At 41.0% G+C, this 22,969-nt stretch overlaps 1 protein-coding gene across 1 annotated transcript in view; it reads left to right on the forward strand.

The window, feature by feature from the left end:
- Abcc4 (ATP binding cassette subfamily C member 4 (PEL blood group)) overlaps window positions 1–22,969 on the forward strand; it is a 191,872-nt gene that overhangs the window by 126,247 nt on the left and 42,656 nt on the right. Inside the window, exons 21-25 of the mRNA XM_090341965.1 lie at window positions 15,505–15,655; window positions 17,858–17,977; window positions 19,293–19,403; window positions 20,266–20,366; window positions 21,385–21,576. Of these exons, the coding sequence (XP_090198091.1) occupies window positions 15,505–15,655; window positions 17,858–17,977; window positions 19,293–19,403; window positions 20,266–20,366; window positions 21,385–21,576 (675 nt within the window). The remainder of the gene's footprint in view (window positions 1–15,504; window positions 15,656–17,857; window positions 17,978–19,292; window positions 19,404–20,265; window positions 20,367–21,384; window positions 21,577–22,969) is intronic.

Below are 22,969 nucleotides of genomic sequence, written 5' to 3' on the forward strand. Positions count from 1 at the left end.
ATTGATTCTTTTTTTTTTTAAGTTAGATAGGATGAAAGAAAGAAAAAAAAAAACAAACCTAGTGGTGTTCTGAGACTCTTAATGGAATCATGTAAACTTAAAATAAACACTATTATGGTAAGCACATAGAATGAAAACTAATTTTCCAAATCAAATACATTATATTCAATTCATTTTCCCCAATCAACCAAATGTTTAAAACCTGTTAGTTATAACAGCAATCTTCTGGAAATTAATTAGAAGCCTATTAGCTCTGCTAGCTGAGCCGAATGAAGGGGGGTGCTTTTTACATTTCTAAATAGTCTCCTGAATTAAAGCAAAGCAAGGTCAAAATGACAATCAGCTTGAGTCGCCTCCTGCTTGTGCTTAGTTGTGGATGTTTCAGGAGGAAAGGAGGCATATGTTTTTCAAAGGAAATTCGTCTCCTTTGACTCAGACCTTTAATAAATAGCAAGAAATTGACGTAGCCATGAGATAAGAAGTTACAGGTAGGATGGATATTATCTGACTCTGTAGGAGCCTTCCGGGTTACATGGGAAATGGAAGTGACATTTCAGGCCCCCTGACTGGCTCACTGTGCTCCCGGAAGGGTTTTGTTGGCCTCTTTCAAAACTGAGATCGTTCAAAAATTTCCTATTCATCTTTATTCTTAATGTCATTAGCAAATCCCACTGCTGACATGAGGAGGCCTGGGGTTGTAAGGCTTCTCATCAGATTGTGTGACTCATTACAGTGGTACCTCACTCCCTCCTAGACACAGAAGCATGTGGGGAACCCAGCCCCTTTTCTCAACTGGGATGCTGAGTTACATTGAAGGATTTGAGTTTAGATGTTTTGTTTGTTTTGAGTGCTGATCATGAGTCTTGAACTCAGAGCCTAGGTGTTGTCTCTGAGCTTTTGGGCTTAAGGCTGGCCCTCTACCACTTGAGCCACAGCTCCACTTCTGGCATTCTGGTGTTTGATTGGAAATAAGAATCTCACGGACCTTCCTGCCCAGGCTGGCTTAGAACTATAATCCTCAGATGTCAGTCGGGCATGAACCACCCTTGGCCCCTGGCTTTAGAAGCGTGTGGGAATGTCCTTGTCAGGAAGAAGACTTGGTGTTAGCTAGCAGGAGATGGATGCTATGTGTCTCCAGAGACACTGCACGTCATCTGGCATTCCTCTAGCCAGGAAGAACTTGGCAGGAGGTAGTGACACACGGAATGGCAATCGAAATCCAGAGCTGAGCCATCTTTGTGAATAGCCAGTTAAGCTTTCCACTTAGACTATTCAAAGACTGCCAGGTTCATATAGCCCCCCCTTCTCTCTCCTCTCCCTCTCTGTCTTCGTCCCTCTCTGTCTTCCTCCCTCTCTCCCTCCTAAAGAAAGGCATGCTTAGTCTTTTCTGGAGAATTAAAATTGAATAGCCATAGAAATAAAGAATTATATTTACCCATGTGAACTTTTTAATCCAGAGCATGCATGCCTGATTACTTTTTCTGTAGGATAATGAGAGTTCTGTTGGTTTTGTGAGTAAGAGTTTAGGACCATTGGGTTGAAACTGGTGTTTCCTATTGAGTCAAAGGTCCAAGGATGGAGGGGCAGAGCCTACTGATGGCGTGAAGTCAGGAGTCTGTGTGCTTGGTAGAAACCAGTCAGAAATCGGGAGCAGATTAACTACTCCACTGATGAAATGACTGAGATAGGGAAATTCTGTTTAAAACACAAACCTAGCTGGGCACCCTGGTGGCTCATTCATTCCTGTCATTCTAGCTTCTCAGGAAGCTGAGAGCTAAGGATTGTGGTGTGAAGCCAGCCAAAGTCTGTGAAGACACTTATCTCCAGTTAACTGGCAAAATGTCAGAGATGGAGGAGTGGCCTTGAGGGAAATAACCAAGGTTAAGCCCTAGAACAGGCATGCATCTCTCGATCTATCTCTCGATCTATCTATCTATCTATCTATCTATCTATGGCCTAATAGAGCCTATTTGCCTAACTTTGCACCTTGGAATTCAACAAATGATCTGTTATTTGTGGGAGCCTTGGTTTTTTTCTTTGTTTTTTATTTTCAGCTATTGGTATTCATGCTGACGCGTCACAGTAGCACAGCTCGTTTGCACAGTGTCATTTACTGCTGTCCTGCGGTGCCTGCATAGGCACAGGTGTGGAGAAAGCAGCAGTGACTAAAGAGAGATGAAAGTTTGGCTGACCAGACTTCTTGAGAAGGGCAGACTAGAAGTGAAGGATATCTGGGAAGTTGTAACGGAATTGTTGTTTTACTCATCTATAGTTTGTTCTATAGAAGCCAGTCAGAGAGTAAACGTTAGTGTCTGGCATTTCAGTCTAATCTTTCTCCAGCTTCTAAAAGGAAGCTTCATGTCGGCTAGACCGAATGTCTTTTTGTTGTCTGTATCTGTGTGTCTTGGAGGCATGAGTTTCTCTTGTTCACTCCTGTATATGTGTGTCTGTGTTTGCACAGTTTGAGTTCATCTTCATACATACTCCCTTTTCACCCTTTAGAAGCATCTTGCTTCCCCATTAATGGCAGGCACCTCTTTACTTTTCCATTTGACAATGGAACAATCCTCCATGTCCTGTGAAAGGAGCATGGCCATTGCATCACCACAGTGAGCCAAGCACTGTGCTCATGTCCCACTGCCCTAATCTCATCCTCAGAGCCAGCAAGCCAGTATTGATGGGAGTGTCCTAGGACCAGACCTTGTTCAGTCCATAGAGCACAGAGCGATGGGTGGGGGCAGAAGGGAGGCATTCGATTTCACAGTGATTGATATCTTACTGCAGGAGATAGACAGTGAGAAAACAGCCCAGTAGAAATAAAAAAGTTAAGCTGGGCAGCAATGGATCGCATCTGTAATTTTAGCCGCTCAGCAGCGTCAGATTTAGAGGATCAAGGTTTGAGGCCAGGTACAAAAGGTTTATGAGGTTCTTAGCACCAAAATAACCAGGAAAAATGCAGGGCTGGAACATTAGCCTAGCACGCTTAAGACCCTGAATTCAAACCCTAGTAAAAACAGCTAAAAGACAAAGGAGAAGAAGAAATAAACAAAGTTTCCATTTAAGTTCCACAGAATTCAGGAGGCTTCAAAAGCTATACATGGACTGGGTGGTCAGAGAGCAGGTGACATTTGAATTTGAACGTTAAGAAGGAAATAATAATACAAAGATGGGGATTAAGCTTAATGGAAGAGCACTTGCCTGGCAATTCCAGATAGGAATTGTATGTAGATAAGAAGTTTTTCTAGTGTTGGTGGTCCCAGGCCCTTGAGTTCCCAAGTTCCTGAGGCTAGACTAGCAGACTCAGATGCTAACCGCTCCAAAACATAGGTGTTGGGGGCTTCGTGCTCCAGGTTTTAAAGCTACAGATTGATGGGTACCCAGGCTGTTAAAACTCAGCAACAGGCAATTGCAGCAGCAATCAGCAATGCCTTCTGATGTTACAGCTCTCATACAGCCCTGCAATGCAAGTCATGCTGCTTCGAGGTCTTGATAGCCTAAGACCTTGGCACTTGAGATCTGAACAGTTCTGTATGCTGTCGGGCCAGCATGAGGTGGGGTACTGGCAGAGGGAGAGTGAGTGAGTCACAACCATCCTTTGTACAGATGAAGAACTGTGGACCCCATCCCATCCTCTGCAGTCAAGTGTCCTCTGCTGGACCACTCAAGATTGAGGTTCTTCTCTGGCTTGAATGGGGAGGAAAACAGAATCATCTCGAGTTCATGAAGCTCTAATGGCAAGAAGCCTATTCTAAGCTCTTTGAAACACTACTGGAATGGTGCCTTCAGGAGCCAGAGCTGTGTTTCTGTAGGTAATCACTATGGGTGCTGTACAGTTTCCTCGAGTTGGCTGTTGAGTGTTTACACTCAGCAGCAGGAGGGCAGTCTGACTCCTTGCATGATAGTCCTTTGTTCAAGGTAGCTGGGGCATCAGAGAAGGGTCTGACAGTTATCAGGTCGGTAGTCAATTTTCCCTCCTCCCCAAGATCTTAGCTGATTTAAAGAGAAAAAGGCTATCCTTAACAGTAGGTTTCAATATTCGTTGCTTAACTTTTGTCCCAGTGTCCCCAGGAGAAATGGATTCCTCTACTCTGTGTCATAAAGACACAAGACAAAAAAAAATGCCTTTGTGGATGTTCTTGGTTCTCTAGTTTGAGAAAAACTATAAAAGTTTCTGCTTTGGCCTGCTGGCTTGGCTCTAGTTGAGGAAAAGAGGAACCACTTTGAGATAAGGAAGGATTTTTGCAATGTAAGGTTTTGTCCTAATCTGGTTTCTTTCCAAGATGGATTACACACCTCAAACTGTTAAAAGAAATAGGAGAAGATGTGAATATATGTGGAGATTACCTGTGTACTGCTTGCTAACCTTATTTCAAAGTCACCTTATGTAAACACATTTTACTCTATTCCAACTAGCCAGTCACAAGCAGACAGTGGACCGCAGCTCAACCAATTGGAGCAGAGGGGTGGGGCCTATTGTGTTAGTGATAAATACAGAGGTAGCTTGCCTGCTCTGTGTGCTTGCTTGCCAGATTCTTTTAGCTGATGGCAGAAATAAATTTTGCCTTGCTGAGATAATTCTTTATTTTTGTATCTTTCATCGTGACTCCAGTGGTTTTGGAGAGCATATTTATGATACTGGGAAAACTCCATGTTTTCATAGCATGAGGGTTGCTGTGTGTGCTGCTGTAAATGCAGTTACATGTGGTGGGTGGCACTTCCTATGTAAGTGAGGTAGAAAGTACCATATATGGGGGTAGAGGGGAGACACACTGGAAACTCCCTGTCCAGTTCAGATGCTAGCTTTACCACTCAGTGGTCTCTATCCTCCACAGAGCCACTTAACTCTACATCTGTACACCGTTGAGAATGATAGCTGCTTCTTAAGTGTTGTGAGGACAAGAGGATCTGGTTTTTATAAAAATCCTTTTGCTTCTGTGTTTGTTTTAGAAGTTGGTGTGTGTGGGGGGTGTCTTATTGGGTTGTTGGGTCTCAGTGTGGACTTGAGTGATCTTGTGCTTCCGCTTCTCAAGTAGCTGCCATTATACTCACAAAAACAATGTTAAAAAAATCATTTTAAATGTAACACCAAGCACATTCTTGACAAGACTTCTATCACTCAAATGCCTGGTGTATCATCCAGGCACTCAGGATGCACTAAATAAAAGGTTGTTTTTGGTTTTGTTCTTTTTGAACTTAAGAAAGAAAAAAGTACCACTTGAGGGGTTTGGGACAAAGTCTCACTGTATAACTCAGACCCCTCAGATTTCCAAGTGCTGGAATTATAAGCCTGTGTTCACCACACCTGACTTACACTTGGGTAAGTGGAAGAAATAGTCTTATTGTGTTACATTGTGCTGCATTAAGGTAAGTGTTCGATAACCAGATCCATAACTATCACATGAATTTGTTTCCTACATATCGTAGTTGTTATTCCCAGGAGACTTTAATGGCTGTTTTCTCATTCCATATCACAGTATCAAATCCCATTGTTTTCAGAAGAGACCACTGACACTAAATATCTCTGTATTAATAGAATTTCTGCTCTGTTTCTGAAACTCTGTTGGTCTTTAATAACATTGAATAGAGTCTTGGTTATCTGGAATTCTTCTAGCAGACATCATAACTTCCAAGGGTAAAAAAATTGAAAATGAAGGTACACTATGTGAATAGAATTTAACATTTTAATTTTTTTTTCCTGGTTTGGGACAGCTTTGAGTATGCAGACTTGCACACACAGCTGCCCTCATCCCAACACTGTAATTTATTGAAGAGTACTGAATTGCAAAACCTTTCTTCCCCCAAATACCCCTCATCTCAAAAAAAAAAAAAAATCAACAGCTTGACTGAGCTTAAATAACTGACTTTTCATATCCTTTCATGGGACACAAAAGGCTAATCCTGAAGCTACTTGAGCCACAGTGCAGACAGTCATGGGGACCACCAATGAATGCCCCCCCCCAAAAAAAACCCACATTGACTGCCTCTTTATGAAGTAAAAGTGCTGAGCAAAAAAAAAAAAAAGTGTGCGGGGGGAGTAGATATCCTCCATCATTTCTTCCTGGGGGGTGGCTAGAAGAAGAGTGAGAAAAGGCTGTCTGCATCTGGATCTAGAGAACAAAGCCTGCCTAAGACTTGGGGATAAGGGATTGGGTCACTGGCTTTTAGAAAAGCACAAGAGTGGAACCGCCTGGACTTGTCTGGGTACCACTGACCCTTGCATTTCATTGTGTGGACATGTCAGAGAAAGTGTGTAGAAATCACCCTGGACAATGACTTTGTCATTTTGAGATTTCTACGGTTTGTTCACTCTTGTCCTCCCACCCCCACCCTCAAATCCTTTCTCAGACAAAAGAGATTGTTAGTGAAGTGGCTTTGCCTTCCATTCCAGAGATCCTCTGTCTTATGGGCTTCTTCAAAAGTAAACTCGTCCATTTGAACAGAATCGCAAGAGTTTTTCCATGCTTTCAGAAATCAACAAAGGAGTTTATAGTCCGTGCTGTTTCACCAGCCCCAGAGATAATGGTTTGTGCCAGCTGCCAGGCTCTAGCAGGTTTGCTTCTTGTAAACAGGGAAATTGATGAGGAGGGTTACTGGAAATGACCAACAACTTGACCCATGGGTTTCCATGAAGGGGCCAATGGAATTCATAGAGGCCCACAGGCCCTCATCTCCTATTCCTTGCCCTTTCCATCTGGGGAATGAAACATGAGCTGTTTTTGTTTTTGTTTTTCCAGTGAGGTAGTTAGCACAATTAGGAAGCTACACTGTTGACATCAGTGGGGTAGCAGCAGAGCACTGGACAGGCTTCCCAGCTGGCAGCCACGCTTCCCATTTGTCCCAGCATGTGTGCTCTGATGATAATGGTTATTCTTTAACAAGAAGTTAATGAAGACCTAAAAAAACAGAAATGAATGAAGGATTCTGTTTGTATTAAGTCTGATGGCACTGTGCAAGCCATAGAACTTCCCGGCGTTACTGGATGGCATCCATGGCAGAACAGTAGTGGGCATTCTGTGTGTCCACTCCCTGCTTTTGTGTGTTCTTCCTGATGATGGCATAGACAGTTGTTATATTCACAAGAAGCTAAATATTTACTGTGTGCTGTCTTTTCTTTTTCATTTTTTTAATGGTGCTAGTGCTGGCAGAGCTTGAACTCAGGGCCTCATGCTCTCTCTTTGCTTTTTCCACTCAAGCCTGTGGTGTTGTATCACTTGAGTCACAGCTCCACTTGATCTTCCTAGTTCATTGGAGATAGAAGTGTCAGGTTGAAGTGGTGACACAGATCAAGATGCATTGCACACATAAACTACTTTGTTAAATTGGAAAAAAAAAAGAAATTTAATATATAACCTAAAATTAAGATAAGCAAGGGAAGGGTGGTTTAGAATGTTGAAATGAGTCCTAATGATCATGATACCCTGTACTTATAACTGTTTCAGTAAATGGCAACTCCTTTGTACAGCTACTTAAGGATAATATTTTTTAAATTAAAAAAAAAGTGTCATGGTCCTGAAAGATAAAACAAAACTAGCCTGGCTAGTTTTTTAGTTAAGATCCTCAGATCTCAGCCTCCTAAATAGCTGGGATTACAGGTAAAACTTGGGTTCCCAGCACTCCATATACCATGCTTGGTTGCATGCATTTTTTTGTCAGTGTATGTAATAATTCCTCTCAATAAGTTCAGCAAGAAAGGCTGGGACTTGAGAAGCTGTCTCCATTTTATTAAAATCCTCCCATGTTTTCTCTGACTCTTGTAGAACATGGTTCATTATCATGTCCACTGTCTCCTGGTTGTCTCCATGACTCACTTGTTTCTCTTTCTCCGTTTTGTTGATTGCCTGTTCCGTGATTGTCATCTACAGCCAGTCCCAAAGCAGAGAGCTTGGTGAGGGGCCAGACCTGGTGAGAGAAATGTCACCGTGCCTCAGGAGCTCTGTCTGTTCAGGGGTCCACAGTGGATTGCTGGCAACCTTCACATGTGCACCCCTTTCCCCATTTTCACTGGTCCCAAGGTAGTCCCCTCTTATCACTGCAGTATATATTTATACTTGTCACATGCTTTTCTGAACATAGCCGGAGGATGGGAATGGAATTCTGGTGACACAATCTGTTTTTAATCCTCTCAGTATTTTTTTTTATCAAAATGTCATAAACCTATAAGAAAATAAAAATCATTTTCTTTAGTTTGTATGATGACTTTTTATAAATTAAGTATATCCTTGTAACTCTGCCTTCCCCCCCTCCCCCAGGCATTCAGCAAATGGTAATAGGGGATTGGTATAAAGGTCATTTGCAAATGTGATTCAGGTCCATAATCGGTTGGTTTCAAGTAAGGGAGATTACGTTAGGTGACCTGGGAGCACCTGATTCTGTCAGTCACGAGCTCCTTAAAGCTTGAGGCTTCCCTTGAAGAAGAGGCATTTCTCCCTGTGGAGGAAAGCCTTACCTCCTGTCTGTCTAACAGTCTGTGTCAGTTCTCGGTAGGCCCTCTCACCTTCCCTCAAATCACAGAAGCCCGTTGCTTCCAGCGAGTCTTTTAATACGTCCTCTGTACAAGTTCTTCTTTTGTGGGTGTGCAGTGGAACCCCACTTTTGCATTTCTTCTCTGTTTTCTGATTGAAAATGAAAAGAAGTTATAGGTATCATTTTTCTTCCTAACATGCTTCCTAGAATTCACCAGCGAAACCCTATAGGCCAAGAATTCTTTCTTTCTTTTTTTTCATATAAAAAGGTGAATTTATTGGGGAAGTAGAAGGTGAACTGACCAGCCAGGGACACAGTGCAGACTCGGGGGCTGACACTGTGACCCTGAGCGGTTCTCATGCTGGATTTTTAAGGGCAAAACCCATGCTAGGCCAGGAATTTTCTTACTGGAGATTTTGATTATATACTACTTTGTTCCACATTGAAATCAGGCTCTGACATTGATATAAGAATGGTTTCGAGTTCCATTTCTTCTTCTGTCCATCTTCAGTCACAGTTTTTCAAGAAATTTTTCTCTTGTATCAAGTTTTTTTTTGTTGTTTTTTGTTTTTTTAAAATCTCTAAGCATAATAGATTTTAAATGCTGGTGTTACCACTTAGAAAAATTCAGGGTAATTTCCCTTTTTCTTTCTTTCATTCATTCATTCATTTATTTATTGTGGGTCATAGGGCTTGAACTTGGCCTGGGTGCTGTCCCTGAGTTCTTCAGCTCAAGGCTACTGCCCTACCTTTGAGCCAAGCCCCACTTCCCATTTTCTACAGGTTAATTGGAGATAAGAGTCTCAGGTTCTTTTGTGCCCAGGCTGGCCTTCAAGTTTGACCCTCAGATCTCAGCCTCCTGAGTAGCTAGGATTACAGGCGTGAGCCACTGTGCCAGCCACTTCCAGCCTTTTCTGTGTATGTGGTACCGAGGAGCTGAACCCGGATCTAGGCAAGCACTCTAAAACTAGGCCAAACTCCCCCCCACCCCTTATTTTCTTGAACATTTTTCTAAGTATATTGATTTCATTACTAAGAACCTAGCTTTGAGTTTATTGATTTCTCTTTGGGGAAGTTACTTTCCTATATCTACTTTAATTTTTTTTTTCTATTCTTCTTATTGGTCTTTTCCTATCTTTTTTCTTTTTCCACTTGTGGGGCTTGAACTGTGGGCCTGGGTGCTGTCCCTGAGCTCTTCAGTGCAAAGCTACCACTGTACCCTTGAGCCTCAGAACCACTTCCGATTTTCTAGAGGTTAATTGGAAATAAGAGTCTCATGGTCTTAGTGCCTGGGCTAGCTTTGAACCAGGATCCTCAGATCTTAGCCTCCTGAGTAACTAGGATTACAGGCATGAGCCACAGCACCCAACTCCTATCTTATTAAAGTGGAATTTTACACCTTTAACTTTTAGCTATTATTTTAAAAAGCTATGAATTTACCTCTTATTGACAGCATTAGTTGAAACTCTCAAAGTTTAGTATAGTTAGGTTTTCTTTTTAAAAATACTATCATTTCATTGCAATTTCTTTAAGCCATGTGTCAGAAGTCTACTGTTAGATTTTAAACATGTATTGATATTCTGGTTATCTTATAACTGATAACTTATTAAATACATTTAGGTCAAATATATTCTATATGATTTTTCTCTCGACATTTGTTTATACTTGCCTATGACATACTAGATATGCACTTGAAAATAATATCCTTATTGACTGTGCATTATATTGTTTGTTAATTTAAAAAGTATGTATAATGATTTTTATTCGCTTATTATATCACTTATTGAGATGTATAGGTTAGAGTTTCCTACTGTGGCTATGGATTTGTTTAGTTCTCCTGAGCCCAGTTGCTGTTTGCTTTAACCTTTTCTTTTAGGTTCATATAAATGATCTGTTTATATCATGTAGGCAATTTGATGCTTTTTCTTATAAAATGTTTTCCTATAGGAATCCTTCCTGTGTTTACAGAGGCAGTAATAGACAACACTACTTTCATTTTCTTTAGTATTTTCACCGTCACCTATAGTTATCTTTATCCTTCCTTCCTTCCTTGCTTGCTTCCTTGCTTCCTCCCTCCTTCCCTCCCTTGTTTTCTTCTTTCCTTCTTTCTGTCTTTAATGTAGTAAGGGCCTGGAATTCAGGGCCTGGCTGCTCTTACTTGGCTTTTTTGCATAAGGCTGGTGCCTTACCACTTGAATCAGACCTTTATTTGTAACTTTTTGCTCATTAATTAGAGACAGGAGTCTCTGGCTTTGGAATAGGGTCCTCAGATCTCAGCTTCCCGAGTAGCTAGAATAATAAGCATGAACCACTAGTGTCTAGCTTAGCCAATGCATGCACATGCACACACTGTTACAGAGACTTGAACTTAGGGCTTGGGTGCTGTTCTTGAGCTTTTGTGCTCTGGGCTAGCTAGTGCTTTAACACTTGAACCACAGCTCCACTTCCAGTAGTATTTTATTTAGTTTTGTTGCTAGTTAATGGGAGATAAGAGTCTCATGGACTTTCCTGCCCTGGCTGACTTTGAACTGCAATCTGATCTCAGGCTCCTGATTAGTTAGAATTTTAGACATGCGACACTGGCACCTGGCCTATTACATGTGTTTTAACACTAGTCAATGTACAGACTTTACTCTTGATATTTGTATGAAACATTAACTAAGAAAAGGTAGAAAGGAAACTCTCAGTCTGAAGGTAAGCGATGCCTAACACAAGGAAGGAAGAAGCAAGCCATATTTCCATAATGTCTTCTATTGTCTTGGCAAACATGTAAGCCAGGAGCCGTCTGTGCAGTTTGCTGTGGCTCAGGATACAGTGCTTACCGAAGGAATGCACAGGTCCCAGATCTGCTATGGACAGGATCAGAGGATTAAATCAGCTCTGATCATCTACACCATAGCAACCAAAAGAGTAATGAATGGGGGGATTACTGTATCCAAATTCAGAGCAGCTCAGTTGCAGAGAACATTTGTGTGTCTCCTCATATGAATAAGATACCAGTGTTTCATGAAGTTAGGGTTTAACAGAGGTAGCTTGACTTAAGTGGGGTCCATCAAATCGGATGTTAACAAAACACACTTTAAAGGAGATCTGGGAGACCGGGGCCTACGACAGACAGGATCCACGGCAACATGTAAGTTATACCTGCCAGCTTAATGATAACACTAAACCAGCATCGAGGCTTAGCAACTTCCATTTGAGGCCATCCACATTTTTTCTTACTTCTTCTCATCAAAGTACAATTGTTAGAAATTACATTTTTATTTCTTAATGGTCTTAACAAATTTGTTAGAAGCTTGTTCAAAATTGCAGTCCATCCATGAAAAAAAAAAAACAACCAATATTCACCAGCTACATAATCTGTTATGACAGTCATTTCATTCAGAGGTAATTTTTTTTATCTCATATGTTTCCAGAATAAATAGATAAAGAATCTCTTTGACACCCACACGAGTAAACAGCTTACTGATCAAAAACTAGACATCAGGTTTTCTCCCTCTAAATCAGAGGAAAATCTTGCTGTACGTTCTTGCCAAGAAGTGAATCCTGTTTTTGTTTATTGCTCTTAGGTCTATCTCCTGCAGAATCAAGAATAGTTTAAGGCAATCTGGATGATTTGCACTTATCACAATTTGGAACAGAATTCTGCAGAGTCTGACTGACAGCAGAATTAAAAGCTTTCCAGATTCACTGTGCTGTTAGCAATCTTGATGATACTGATTTTATTTTTTAATACTGTAAACAAATAATAAAACTTCTGTGTACTGATTAAGTATCCTTATGAGTAAATATAAATCTTCCCTTTCTTCATAATACAGGGACAGAGTTCAAATAAGGAATAGAGTGAGCCAAAATCAGATGGCTTGTTCATTAACATAAAATAAGAAGAATACATTTTTACTGTTTGTGGGGAAACATTCCTTGGCACAGCTTTATATAGACTAGCAGGAACAGAATCCCATGGAATTAAGTAAATTGTAGATAGATACCTAGCTGGGCTAGTGCCAAACAGGCAAAAAAAAAAAATCTTACCGTTCAGATTCTGCTTGTGAAAAAAAAAAAAGTTGAGTTTGTATTATTAGAATATACTAATTCCAAACAGAGTCTTCCTGGGAAAGTTGCATCGGTTTTTAACCACATTCAAATGTAGATCTTAAACATTTTACATATTTAACCTGTATTTTGTGTCCACTTGATTTTTTATCTTTCCTAAATAAATTTTACTTTGGGGCTTAAAACTCATCTTCTTTATGAAACTTTTTTTTTTGAACTTGAAACATACAATTTTTGTCAGTTGTGGGATTTGAATTCAGGATTGAACTCATGCTTGGTTGAGCCAGTTGTCTAGTACTTTACCAACACCTCTAACCCTATTTTACATGGGTTGTTTTGAGGACAGGCTGTGTGGTTGTGTGGGACTGACCTCAGACTGCAGTGTCCTTTTTCCTTAATCACTTAATTCTGAGCCTCAGTTTCTTCCTTTGAAAATAAAAATGATAACCCCTCCTACCAGCTCAATGAGAGGATCGAGTTAGATATTGCATGTGAGTTTCTGAAGAGGTCAGACACAAATTTGGTAAGCAGAATAAGATGTTCTATTTTGGAGGAGAAGGCAATTATACCTTTAGATTTAGAAAATTTCTAAACCACTATAAAAACATTTTCCACAGATACAAGTGGTAAAGCAGTATCTTATTTTTTGAGTTATTTTTGTTTGAGTTGGACAGTCATTTGAAAGAAAATAATCAACATTTTTCATAAGCATCGTGTTTTTCCTTCGTTGCTTTTCCATACTTCACCAGCAACTACTTGAGATGTAAGAGTGCCTTGTAAAGTAGCTGCTCAAGAGACAGCATGGTTTCTGAGATGCCCTTCCATAGCCAGTCTCTGAAGTCCTCTTACTTTACCATCCTCACATCCAAAGCCCAGTTATTGCCTATACTAACAAGGCCAGCTGCTACTAGTCTAATTTCCAGGGTTTCACTAGTGCACAGAGCCTAGCTTTTATATTTCCATTGATACTGATATGCCAGTTCATGATACAATGAAAAGGAAATATCAGATTGACTTTTCTTGAAATATGGAATTTGGTAAGTAGGTATTTGATTTGGTGCTATTGATTCAGAGATCCACCACCTTCTCTCTCTTAGTGTCCCAGAAGTGCTCAGCAATTGCACATCAGTAATTCTTCTAGAAAGGGTGAAACCGAGAAAAGGAATAATGGATAAAAAGAAGCATCTTCAAACATGTTGCATTGCTTCTGTGTCCCCGCAGGTTATCAATCTTTGGGATGCATAGAATTGTGAAAATTATGGAAAGTGTAGAAATTGCAGTGGACATGGGATTTATTTAGCCATCTTATGTCGAATGTGTGTATTCAAACACGATAGAGAAAAGTCTGTTTACTTGGTGCATGTGATTATTTAGGCAAAAATGTACCTGTTCCAATATGCCATGGAGTAGTGCAAAGGTGTTCCACTGGTCAGAATTAGCTATCTCTCAATATTCAATGTCATGATCTATCTTCCTTCCTTCCTTCCTTCCTTCCTTCCTTCCTTCCTTCCTTCCTTCCTTCCTTCCTTCCTTCCTTCCTTCCTTCTCTCCCTCCCTCCGTCACTCCCTTCCTCCCTCTCACTTCCTTCCATCTCAGGGCCAGGGTGCTGGTCCCTGAGCTTCTTTTGCTCAAGGCTAGCTGTCTACACTTGAGCCACAGCACCGCTTTTGGCTTTTTCTGAGTAGTTTATTGGAAATAAGAATGTTATGGATTTTCCTGCCTGGCTGGCTTTGAATCATGATCCTCAGAACGCAGCCTCATGAGTAGCTAGGATTACAGGAGTGAGCCACCTGTGTCCCACTGATGTGATGATATTCTTAAGGAATCTTTGGGCCCCTAGATCTATTATTTTGCCACATCTCCCCTTTCAGTTTTGTGCATCAAGAACCATATACCAGAGAATGATAACGAGGCTACTGGAGCCTTACTTGTTACATGAACTGCTAAAAATGTTGTATACATGAGCACCTGAATTCCCAACACCATTCTTTTAGCCCTGTTTTTTTCAAAAGACTCAGAGAACTAGAGACTTACTCTTCCTATAATATTTAAAAAGAGTTGGCTCAGCAGTTTACCTAAAAGCTTTTCATGGGCTCATGGAATTTCCCCTCTGGATCTAAGTTGTTATTTTCTGAAAACTACAGATGTATTACAAATCATGAAATCTCAACCCAAGTGAAAGATGTCACCTAAGATTTGTCTGTCCATGTTTTATATATAATTAGAAATTTAGAGTCGAATTTCTTAAGCTGTGTTCCCAAATGGGATACAGATCTCAGGGGTTTGGGGTTTGGATCCGTTGTTTTTCTAGACAAGGTTAATTCTTGTCGTGCATACATCATTATTTCCGTGTGCCTTGACATTGCCAAGAGGATAGAATATCAAACAGATTTGGAATCAGATCATACGTGGGTTGTGTGTATGTGTATCAAGCTCCTTAAAATACCAGAGAATGTAGAAAGAAGAGGTAAGACTGAATTCAAGGAGCATGTGCATAACACACACTAGAATCTTCTTATCCTGCGCTAGCTTTTTGCTTAGCTAGTTTTGTCCTTTGCTCTCTTCCATAAAGAGATTGAGACAGCTGATAGTCAAAGAACTATGTGTATAATTTATATATATATATTTGTTTTATTTGTATTACATATATCATGCTTCTGCATTGATAACATCTACTAACTTAGGTTGGGGGGGCAGGTGTTTTGATTCTACTCTCAGTGTCAGCTTTCTAATCTATATGAAAGCAAATGTTCTCACTTCACAGAACTCTTGAGTATGTTAAAGAACAAATACCCCAAGTGTTTTCATAGCGTCTGGATCACAGTGAGCAAGCAATAAGTATTATTAATGCAGCTTCCTTGTTATTTCTTGGAATGGGGAAGCATTCCCAGCTATCCCAGCTTTTCGAAGGCATGAAATCCCCCCCCCCAAACACCCCTGGGCTTTTGAGAATATTGCATAAGCTTGTGTTGTGTTTGCTCTTGCAGACATTGCTCCTTGTGATCAGCGTGGTGGCCGTGGCAGTGGCGGTGATTCCCTGGATTGCCATCCCTTTAATCCCCCTGGCCATCATCTTCCTGGTTCTCCGGAGATACTTCTTAGAAACATCAAGGGATGTCAAACGCCTCGAGTCTACAAGTGAGCATTGAGAGTCAGCATGAGTGTGGCAGTACCGTTATTAAAGAGACAGACCCCCTGAGATTCTATCCCCTGCAGATTACGTGGGTTGTCTTGAACACTGGCTGCCTATAACACTACGTTTGATATGGCTGTTCCCTTCTCCACATCCCTAGATAACCCTGGATATAGGTTTATGCCATGTCTTAACGGTTCCTCTCTTTTTGCTAAGCAGCAGTTGATGTGTTTGGGTTTTTATTGTTGTTGTTTGCTTGTTTTTTGAAGCCCTTGATGCAGGCACCAACAAAGAAAAGGATGCCCGGTCACCACACAAAACACCTGAACCTGCTTCATCCTTGAGTTTCGATAAACTACTGACTCCCAGCTGCCTGTGGAACCATATACTGAAAATTAAGCAGTCTTAATGACATTTGATCTAAATTGTTTTTTTCAAGAGTAAATGCAACAATGAGCAGTCCTAGAGCAAACATAAAAACAGAATGTGATTTAGTTGCAGTTCTCTAACAATCTCTCATTTGGCATCATCTCATTTGGCATTCCTAGATTTCGGAATTTACGTCCAAATTGTATGTGAGAGAATGTTCTGCGATCCCTTAGCAATGTCTGCCACAGGGGTGGCTAGGAGAACTTTTATCTGTGCCACATACTTTCAGGTCATAGATCCTTGAGTCTGCTATTTGAAAGAATTCTTAAGTCACATTTCCGGGGATATTTTTCAACTTGAGGTCCTTAGGAAGAAATAAAGTAATGGAGAAGCCTGTTGGATATTAGTCAAGTAAGATTTGGGAGTTTTCTAATCATAGGCCCCAAAGCCTAGAGAAAAATACATGTAGTGATATATGAGAATCCTCCTTCCAGATTATTCTTCCTGAGACATTGTGGTTCAAATTAAAAGCCTTGTAAATAAAACAGAGTTGGGTCTGGCATCCAACTCTGCTACTTGGATTAGCTTATTTAACTAGGTGGCATTCTCAGTGTCTCAGGTCTGGTCTCCTTTTGTTCAGATTATAATAGGAACTGCCCTGTGGCATTCTCATAAGAAATGCCAGAAGCAATACAAAGTGCTTTCTAGCCACTACCAAAGGCATGAGAACCTTCTGTACCATTAAAAATGCATTAGAGTATAGCAGAAGTGTCTTATGGCATTAATAATAACTAGAATATCATGGACAGAACAAGATTCTGACATTTAAGTAGGTTTTTTTTTTCTTTACAGTACTAGTACTTGAACTCAGGGCCTTGCACTTCTTAGACAGGCACTGTGCCACTTGAACCACACACCTTCAATTCTTTTTGCTTTGATTGCTTTTCAGTTAGGGTCTCCAGTTTTTGTTGGGACCTGTCTGGTCTGCCGTCTTCTTACCTGTGTTTCCCACATAGCTGGGAAGACAGAGGGCACCCACCACCACACCTACTCTATTTGTTGTGATAGGATTTGGTTGACTAACGGTTTGACTGGCCTCTCGCCGAAGTCCTCCAAATCTCCACTTCCCAGGAAGATGAGATTGCAGGCATGAGTCACTACACCCAACTGTGGAGTGGTTCTGTGTCTTTCATGTGTACCCCAGCACCCTACAAACACATAGAGTGCCTGTGCTAATGGGTGAACATATTCTTATTGGACCATGCTGTCACTGGCAATCGTTAGGATGTCCCAGAAAATAAGTTCAAGTCTTTCCTGCACCATTTTTCTTTTGCTAGTACTGGGCTTGAGCTCAGGGCCTGAGCACTGTCCTTGGACTTTCTCAAGGCTAGAGCTCTACTACTTGAGCCTCAGCACCACTTCCAGCTTTTCTCTATGTGTGTGGAACCAAGGAATTGAACCCGGGTCTTCATGCATGCTAGGCAAGCACTCTAACCACTAGGCAAGACTCCCGGCCCAACAACTTAATTTTAAATGCTACTTGCTAAAAATTAAATCACTGAAAAAGAATTTCAGCCTCAAAAAGATAGTATAGGAAAGATCTTGCAAAGTGCATCCTCGGGTTTGAATTTGGTCAGCATTGATTTAAACAGAGACATTTGTTTCCTGATCCTTCAAGTGCAGCATGGTTTGAGCAGGGACTTCCTTCCATCCATGCTGGGAGCTGCATTGTGAGTGCTGTTTGGGGGGATGTGCAAGGAGCACAGGCAAGAGGGAGCTGGACTGGTTGTGTCCTACCCAGCTGAGCTTCCTCTGTGTCTTATCTCTCATTTCTGCAGCACGAAGTCCGGTATTTTCCCACCTATCCTCATCCCTCCAGGGGCTCTGGACCATCCGGGCTTACAAAGCAGAAGAGCGGTGTCAGGAGCTGTTTGATGCACACCAGGACTTACATTCAGGTCTGTACATGGTTCCAATGGCTGGGGTCCTCTGCTTCCTCAGGCTTGACTGGCCACCCTTGCCAGAAGATCTTGTTGATCTGCTCTTCTGCCTGACCCAGGGCACAGTCCCACACCCGTCTCCTCACACCTTCTGCCTGCCTATGGATTTGGACACCACTCAGAATCCTTTTGCAGTGTCCTGCTTCCATTCCTGTTAGATTGCATGGTCTTTCCATGCCTTGCCCTGTGGCGCTGTCACTTTAAGGGGAGCATGTTAACAAATACTACCTAAACAAATGCCTGAGACTCATAACTGTCTCTTGCAAATTCTTACCTTGCTTGCTATATCATGAAAACAAACAGCAATGGGCAATGGCTGTGTTCTAATAAAACTTTATTTATAAAAACTGAGATTCAGAATCATACAGTGACTAAAGAATTTCTTGATTGTCAGATTTGCTGCTATTTGATATTTACTATCTTTGTATGAGTAAAGGCATTCTTTTTCTTTTTTTTTAACCTACTTCCAAATTTTGGAACTTTCTCTGAATCTATAAAATCCTGACCCATCTGTTCAATCTTTGATGACTGGAAGATGCTTTTAAAATTAACAACAACAAAAAACCCAAGAGCCTTTTTAAGAATTCTGGTTATTTACGACCAGCCTGTAAGAATGTCCTGTGTATACAGGACTAAAAATGGAAGGAAGAGGCTACAAATGAATGGAATGCTGCACTATTCACTATAGGAGAACTGGAAACTGTTAACCCTAAGAACTAGTGAACTTGACATTATAATGCATTTTCATGTTCTTTGTCATAATTGTATGTCCTTTATGTTACCTCTTGAGTTGTGTTTTTCTTTTTCTTCCTTCCTCTCCTCCTTCCTTCCCTCCCTCTCAACTTCCTTTCCTCCTTCTTCTCCCTCTCTTTTCTTTATGAGGGTACCAGGACTTGAACTTAGAGTTCTGTGCTTACTTACTCATGACTGACATTCTACCACTTGAACCACAGGTCCAGCTCTAGCTTTTTACTGACTAATTGGAGATGGCTTCATACCACAATCCTCCAAGTCTCAACCTCCCGAGTAGCTAGAATTGCAGGCCTGTACCACTAGTGTCTGCCTTGAGCTATAAATTTTAATGCGCCTTCCATAAAGCAGAGTGTCTTTTGGATATGGGTTGTGTCTTGCCTTGCGTTGCCTAGCTTTCTGGAGTTTTCTTTGAGTTTTTCGTGTACACATTTGTCATCCTACTCTTAATGGCTCTCTAGTTCACTGCAGTTAACATGGCTCTGTACTGATTTGTTGTGCTTGTTGTGGCTCACGTATCCAGAGGCTTGGTTCTTGTTTCTGACGACATCACGATGGTTTGCTGTGCGTCTGGATGCCATCTGTGCCATCTTTGTCATCGTCATTGCTTTTGGGTCCCTGATTCTGGCAAAAAGTAAGTGCAGATGTGAATAACTATTTATGGCATGATTACAATGTATAGCTGTGTTTACAGTTATTAAATTAAACTCTTGCCACCTTGTCTAGTGGTGTATACTGTGTGGTTCTAATGAATTGTGTTAAAGTGTTTACAGCATGTCAGGATGGGCATGCTTGTGCCCATTGAAAGGAGTCACTGAGTCTTCCAGTGTCCCTTTTGTCTTTCTTTTTTTGTGGGCTGCCAATGACATTGTGAATATTCCTGTCCTGGTAGTTGAGAGGAAAGAACCAAACTTACCATTAAGCGTTTTAGGTCAGTTCGAGGGTGTAGGTTTTAAGCATTGGAATTACTTGGGTTGTTGGTTCCATTGGTTGTACACTGGATTGAGAAAGTCTTAGCCAGAAAGAACATTGTCATCCCTCGTGTGAGTGAGATGAATTGGCTATGCCTGGCTCAAACATAGTGCCACCACCAAATTACAATATCTCCATAAGAAAACCATGAGGATAGTGGTTTGCTTTCACAAGCAGTGTGTCCCAGAACCTATTCTCTTTATTTTTCAATGGTTTCCTGTGATGGCATTGAATATAGGTGAGATTACATAGTATATTTTAAAACCACAATGTTGACAATCTGAATAAAGACATTAGCTTCCCCCTATAAAATGCTATTTTTTTTTTAAATATGTTGAGCCTGTTGGGATGAGTGAGCTCATTTGGCTCATTATAATCATCTCTTAATTCACAGGAGTGGGGGTGGTGTTTAACATTTTCTCATGATCTTAACAGGTAGTGGAAATAACTGCTCAGGTGGCTGAAGGAGCCAGGCTCAGATGATGAATGACCTTGATTTTGTTCCTTCTGTTCTCTTCCTGTAGCTCTGGATGCAGGCCAGGTTGGTTTGGCCTTGTCCTATGCCCTCACACTCATGGGGATGTTTCAGTGGTCCGTGAGACAAAGCGCTGAAGTGGAGAATATGGTAATGTTTATCTCAGCGTTCTTGGCTTTTTCAAGTGGCCTTGCCATTAAATGGCATAAAAGCAATTCTTATGTAAAATATTAAAACTGTTATTTTTACATCGTAGCTCACAGAGTTGGTTTTTTCTTCTTTCTCAGATTCCCTCTTCCATCTGTTTAAAGTTAATGTAAAATGAAATATATACATCTTTTTCTCAGTCTCATGTATGCTATGTCAGCAGGTTTTATATTCATCACAAACTGTCTTCAAATGTAATAAATGTCTCTGTAGGAGGGAAGTTCTGAAATCCTAGAGAGGGTATAAGCTAATTTCTTAGAGGCCGGTTTATTTTTGTTGCTTAATGGGTAATTCCTCGTTCTTGGCAAAAGAGGAATCCGGTATTTTGAAACTGTTTGTTTAATTAATAGGTCTCCCCCCTTCCCTGTCCCCAGCCCCTCTCCCCCACCAGCGTTAGTGTTTTCTTTTCCCATGTGACGAGCCAAAAGTGGGAGGCTGTGGGTGAAGCCGCTGCTCCTTTCCGGGAGGGCGAGTCCCTTCCTGTAGAGCTCTACAAAGGTACCGGTTATGGTTGTTTGGGAAGGTACAAGCAATATGTAAAGTGCTTCCTCTGTTAAGTATTTACTCCTCCTGAAAGGAGATAAATGATGAACACGAAATGCATCTGTTTCTCCCTTCTCATATCATTGCAATGAGGTGTGATAACTCTTAAACGGAGCCATAACAAGTGGCCTTTCTAGAGCAAAAAGAGCATTGATTGGAGTTCAGAAGTATTTTTTTTTCCTTCCATGAAATCCTCTTACTTCTCACTTGATATTATGAAGTGAAGGAAACCACCTTCGGTTGGGGTGTTTCTGGGATCATGAACAAGCTTACAGTTAGTTGGGGATCCTTCAGTGTTGATGTGTATGAAGCCCTGAGTTACCCTTGCCAACTATGTCTTGAAGCTGTAAATGAAGAGTGTATAGTCGTAAGCGAGGCCCTCAGGGCCTGACCCATATGGTTGCCGTATTTCTTTCAGATGATCTCTGTGGAGAGGGTGATTGAATATACAGATCTAGAAAAAGAAGCACCTTGGGAATACCAAAAACGCCCTCCCCCAAACTGGCCCCACGAAGGAGTGATTGTTTTTGATAATGTGAACTTCACCTACAGCTTGGATGGGCCTCTGGTACTCAAGCATCTGACAGCGCTCATTAAGTCAAAGGAAAAGGTTTGTTGAATGCTTCTTGCCTCTCTAGAGTTCCACCAGAGACTGAGTCCTGCATCTGCCTGTTGACTTTCTGGTAGGCAAGGAGGTGAATGGTGGTGAAAGTAATTCTTCACTGGAAGTTAGACCATAGAATTTAATAACTAATATTTCTCAAGGTGGTTTCGTGAGTCGTGGGCACCAAGGCTGGCGTTTCACCTGATTTGGGATACAGTATTTGATATGTCTAATTATTCACAACTTCATTTCAAAAGCTAACCCTGCCTCCCTGTCACTGAAGCTCCCATGTCTGCTTCTGTCACTTTTATTCCCTCTACCTTGCCTCAGTGTCCTCTTCTGACCCACCTACTTCATGTGTTGTCCCTTTTCCCTTTCCTCAGTCTTTCTCGACTTTCTGAAACAACCAACAGGCCTTCTTGTTGTGTTTTATCAGATCTGATGTTTGCAAACATAATTTTGTCATACATATCTTCCCCTTCCCTCAGACCCACAAAATAAGAATTATCCAAGAAATGGTTTGTATAACTTAGAAAAACAACCTATATCTCCAGACATGTATTCTTCGGTCTTAAAGTCCCAGAAATCATAGGCTATAATGTTTGGGTGAAATTTGAAGGCTGAATTATAATGTGTACCATTGTGTACAATAACTTGATTCTTGAAAAGTAGATTAGCATATATTAATTGTATAAAGGGATTTTGTTGTGATATTTACGCATTCACCCTGTCTGTATTTCTCTTTCTCAGCCCTTTTGCCCTACAACTGGACTTCTGATTTGTAGCTTGGTTCACTAGAGGGTTCATTTGGTTTCTGTGTTTAGAGATGGCATGTAGGCAGTGCCATCCCCTGATTTCTTTCTGCCTGTGTTAATCAGGTTTTGTCTTTGCCACCTGTGCCCAACCCTCATTTGGTGTCAGCTTTGATTGAGAGACATTGATTCAGGCCAGGACACAGGAATGTGCCCACGCAGCAGAAACAAGAGCTTTATTCTTGTTCAGTGGTCTCTGCTGCGGAGATTCCTGCAAGTTATAGAAAATGGGAATATATTGATATATAGTCAGTACTAAGCAGGTTTCTAATTCATGGAAGAAATAGCAAGTAAAAATAAAGAACAAAAAGGAAGTCGAGCCACGCTGGGCTTCCTGGTTAGATTCTAAACACCGGCGGCATTTTTCATTTAGGTGATTTTGTGGTTGATTTGATCATTTGAGGGAGTACTGGGCCGTTTTAAAACATTTCTAGCTCTAGAGGTAGATTGATTTGGGTTTGTTATTTTTTTCCCTTGGGCAGAGCTATTACTTCGATAATACGTTTTTACAGATGTGTACTAGACCTTGCTATAATGTGAAAAAAATATTACTTTCCTATCTTGTCTCCTTTTTTACATAATGTTTT

This window comes from Megascapheus bottae, chromosome 11 (assembly GCF_031878675.1).
Source record: "Megascapheus bottae isolate mThoBot1 chromosome 11, mThoBot2.hap1, whole genome shotgun sequence".
NCBI lineage: Eukaryota > Metazoa > Chordata > Mammalia > Rodentia > Geomyidae > Megascapheus > Megascapheus bottae.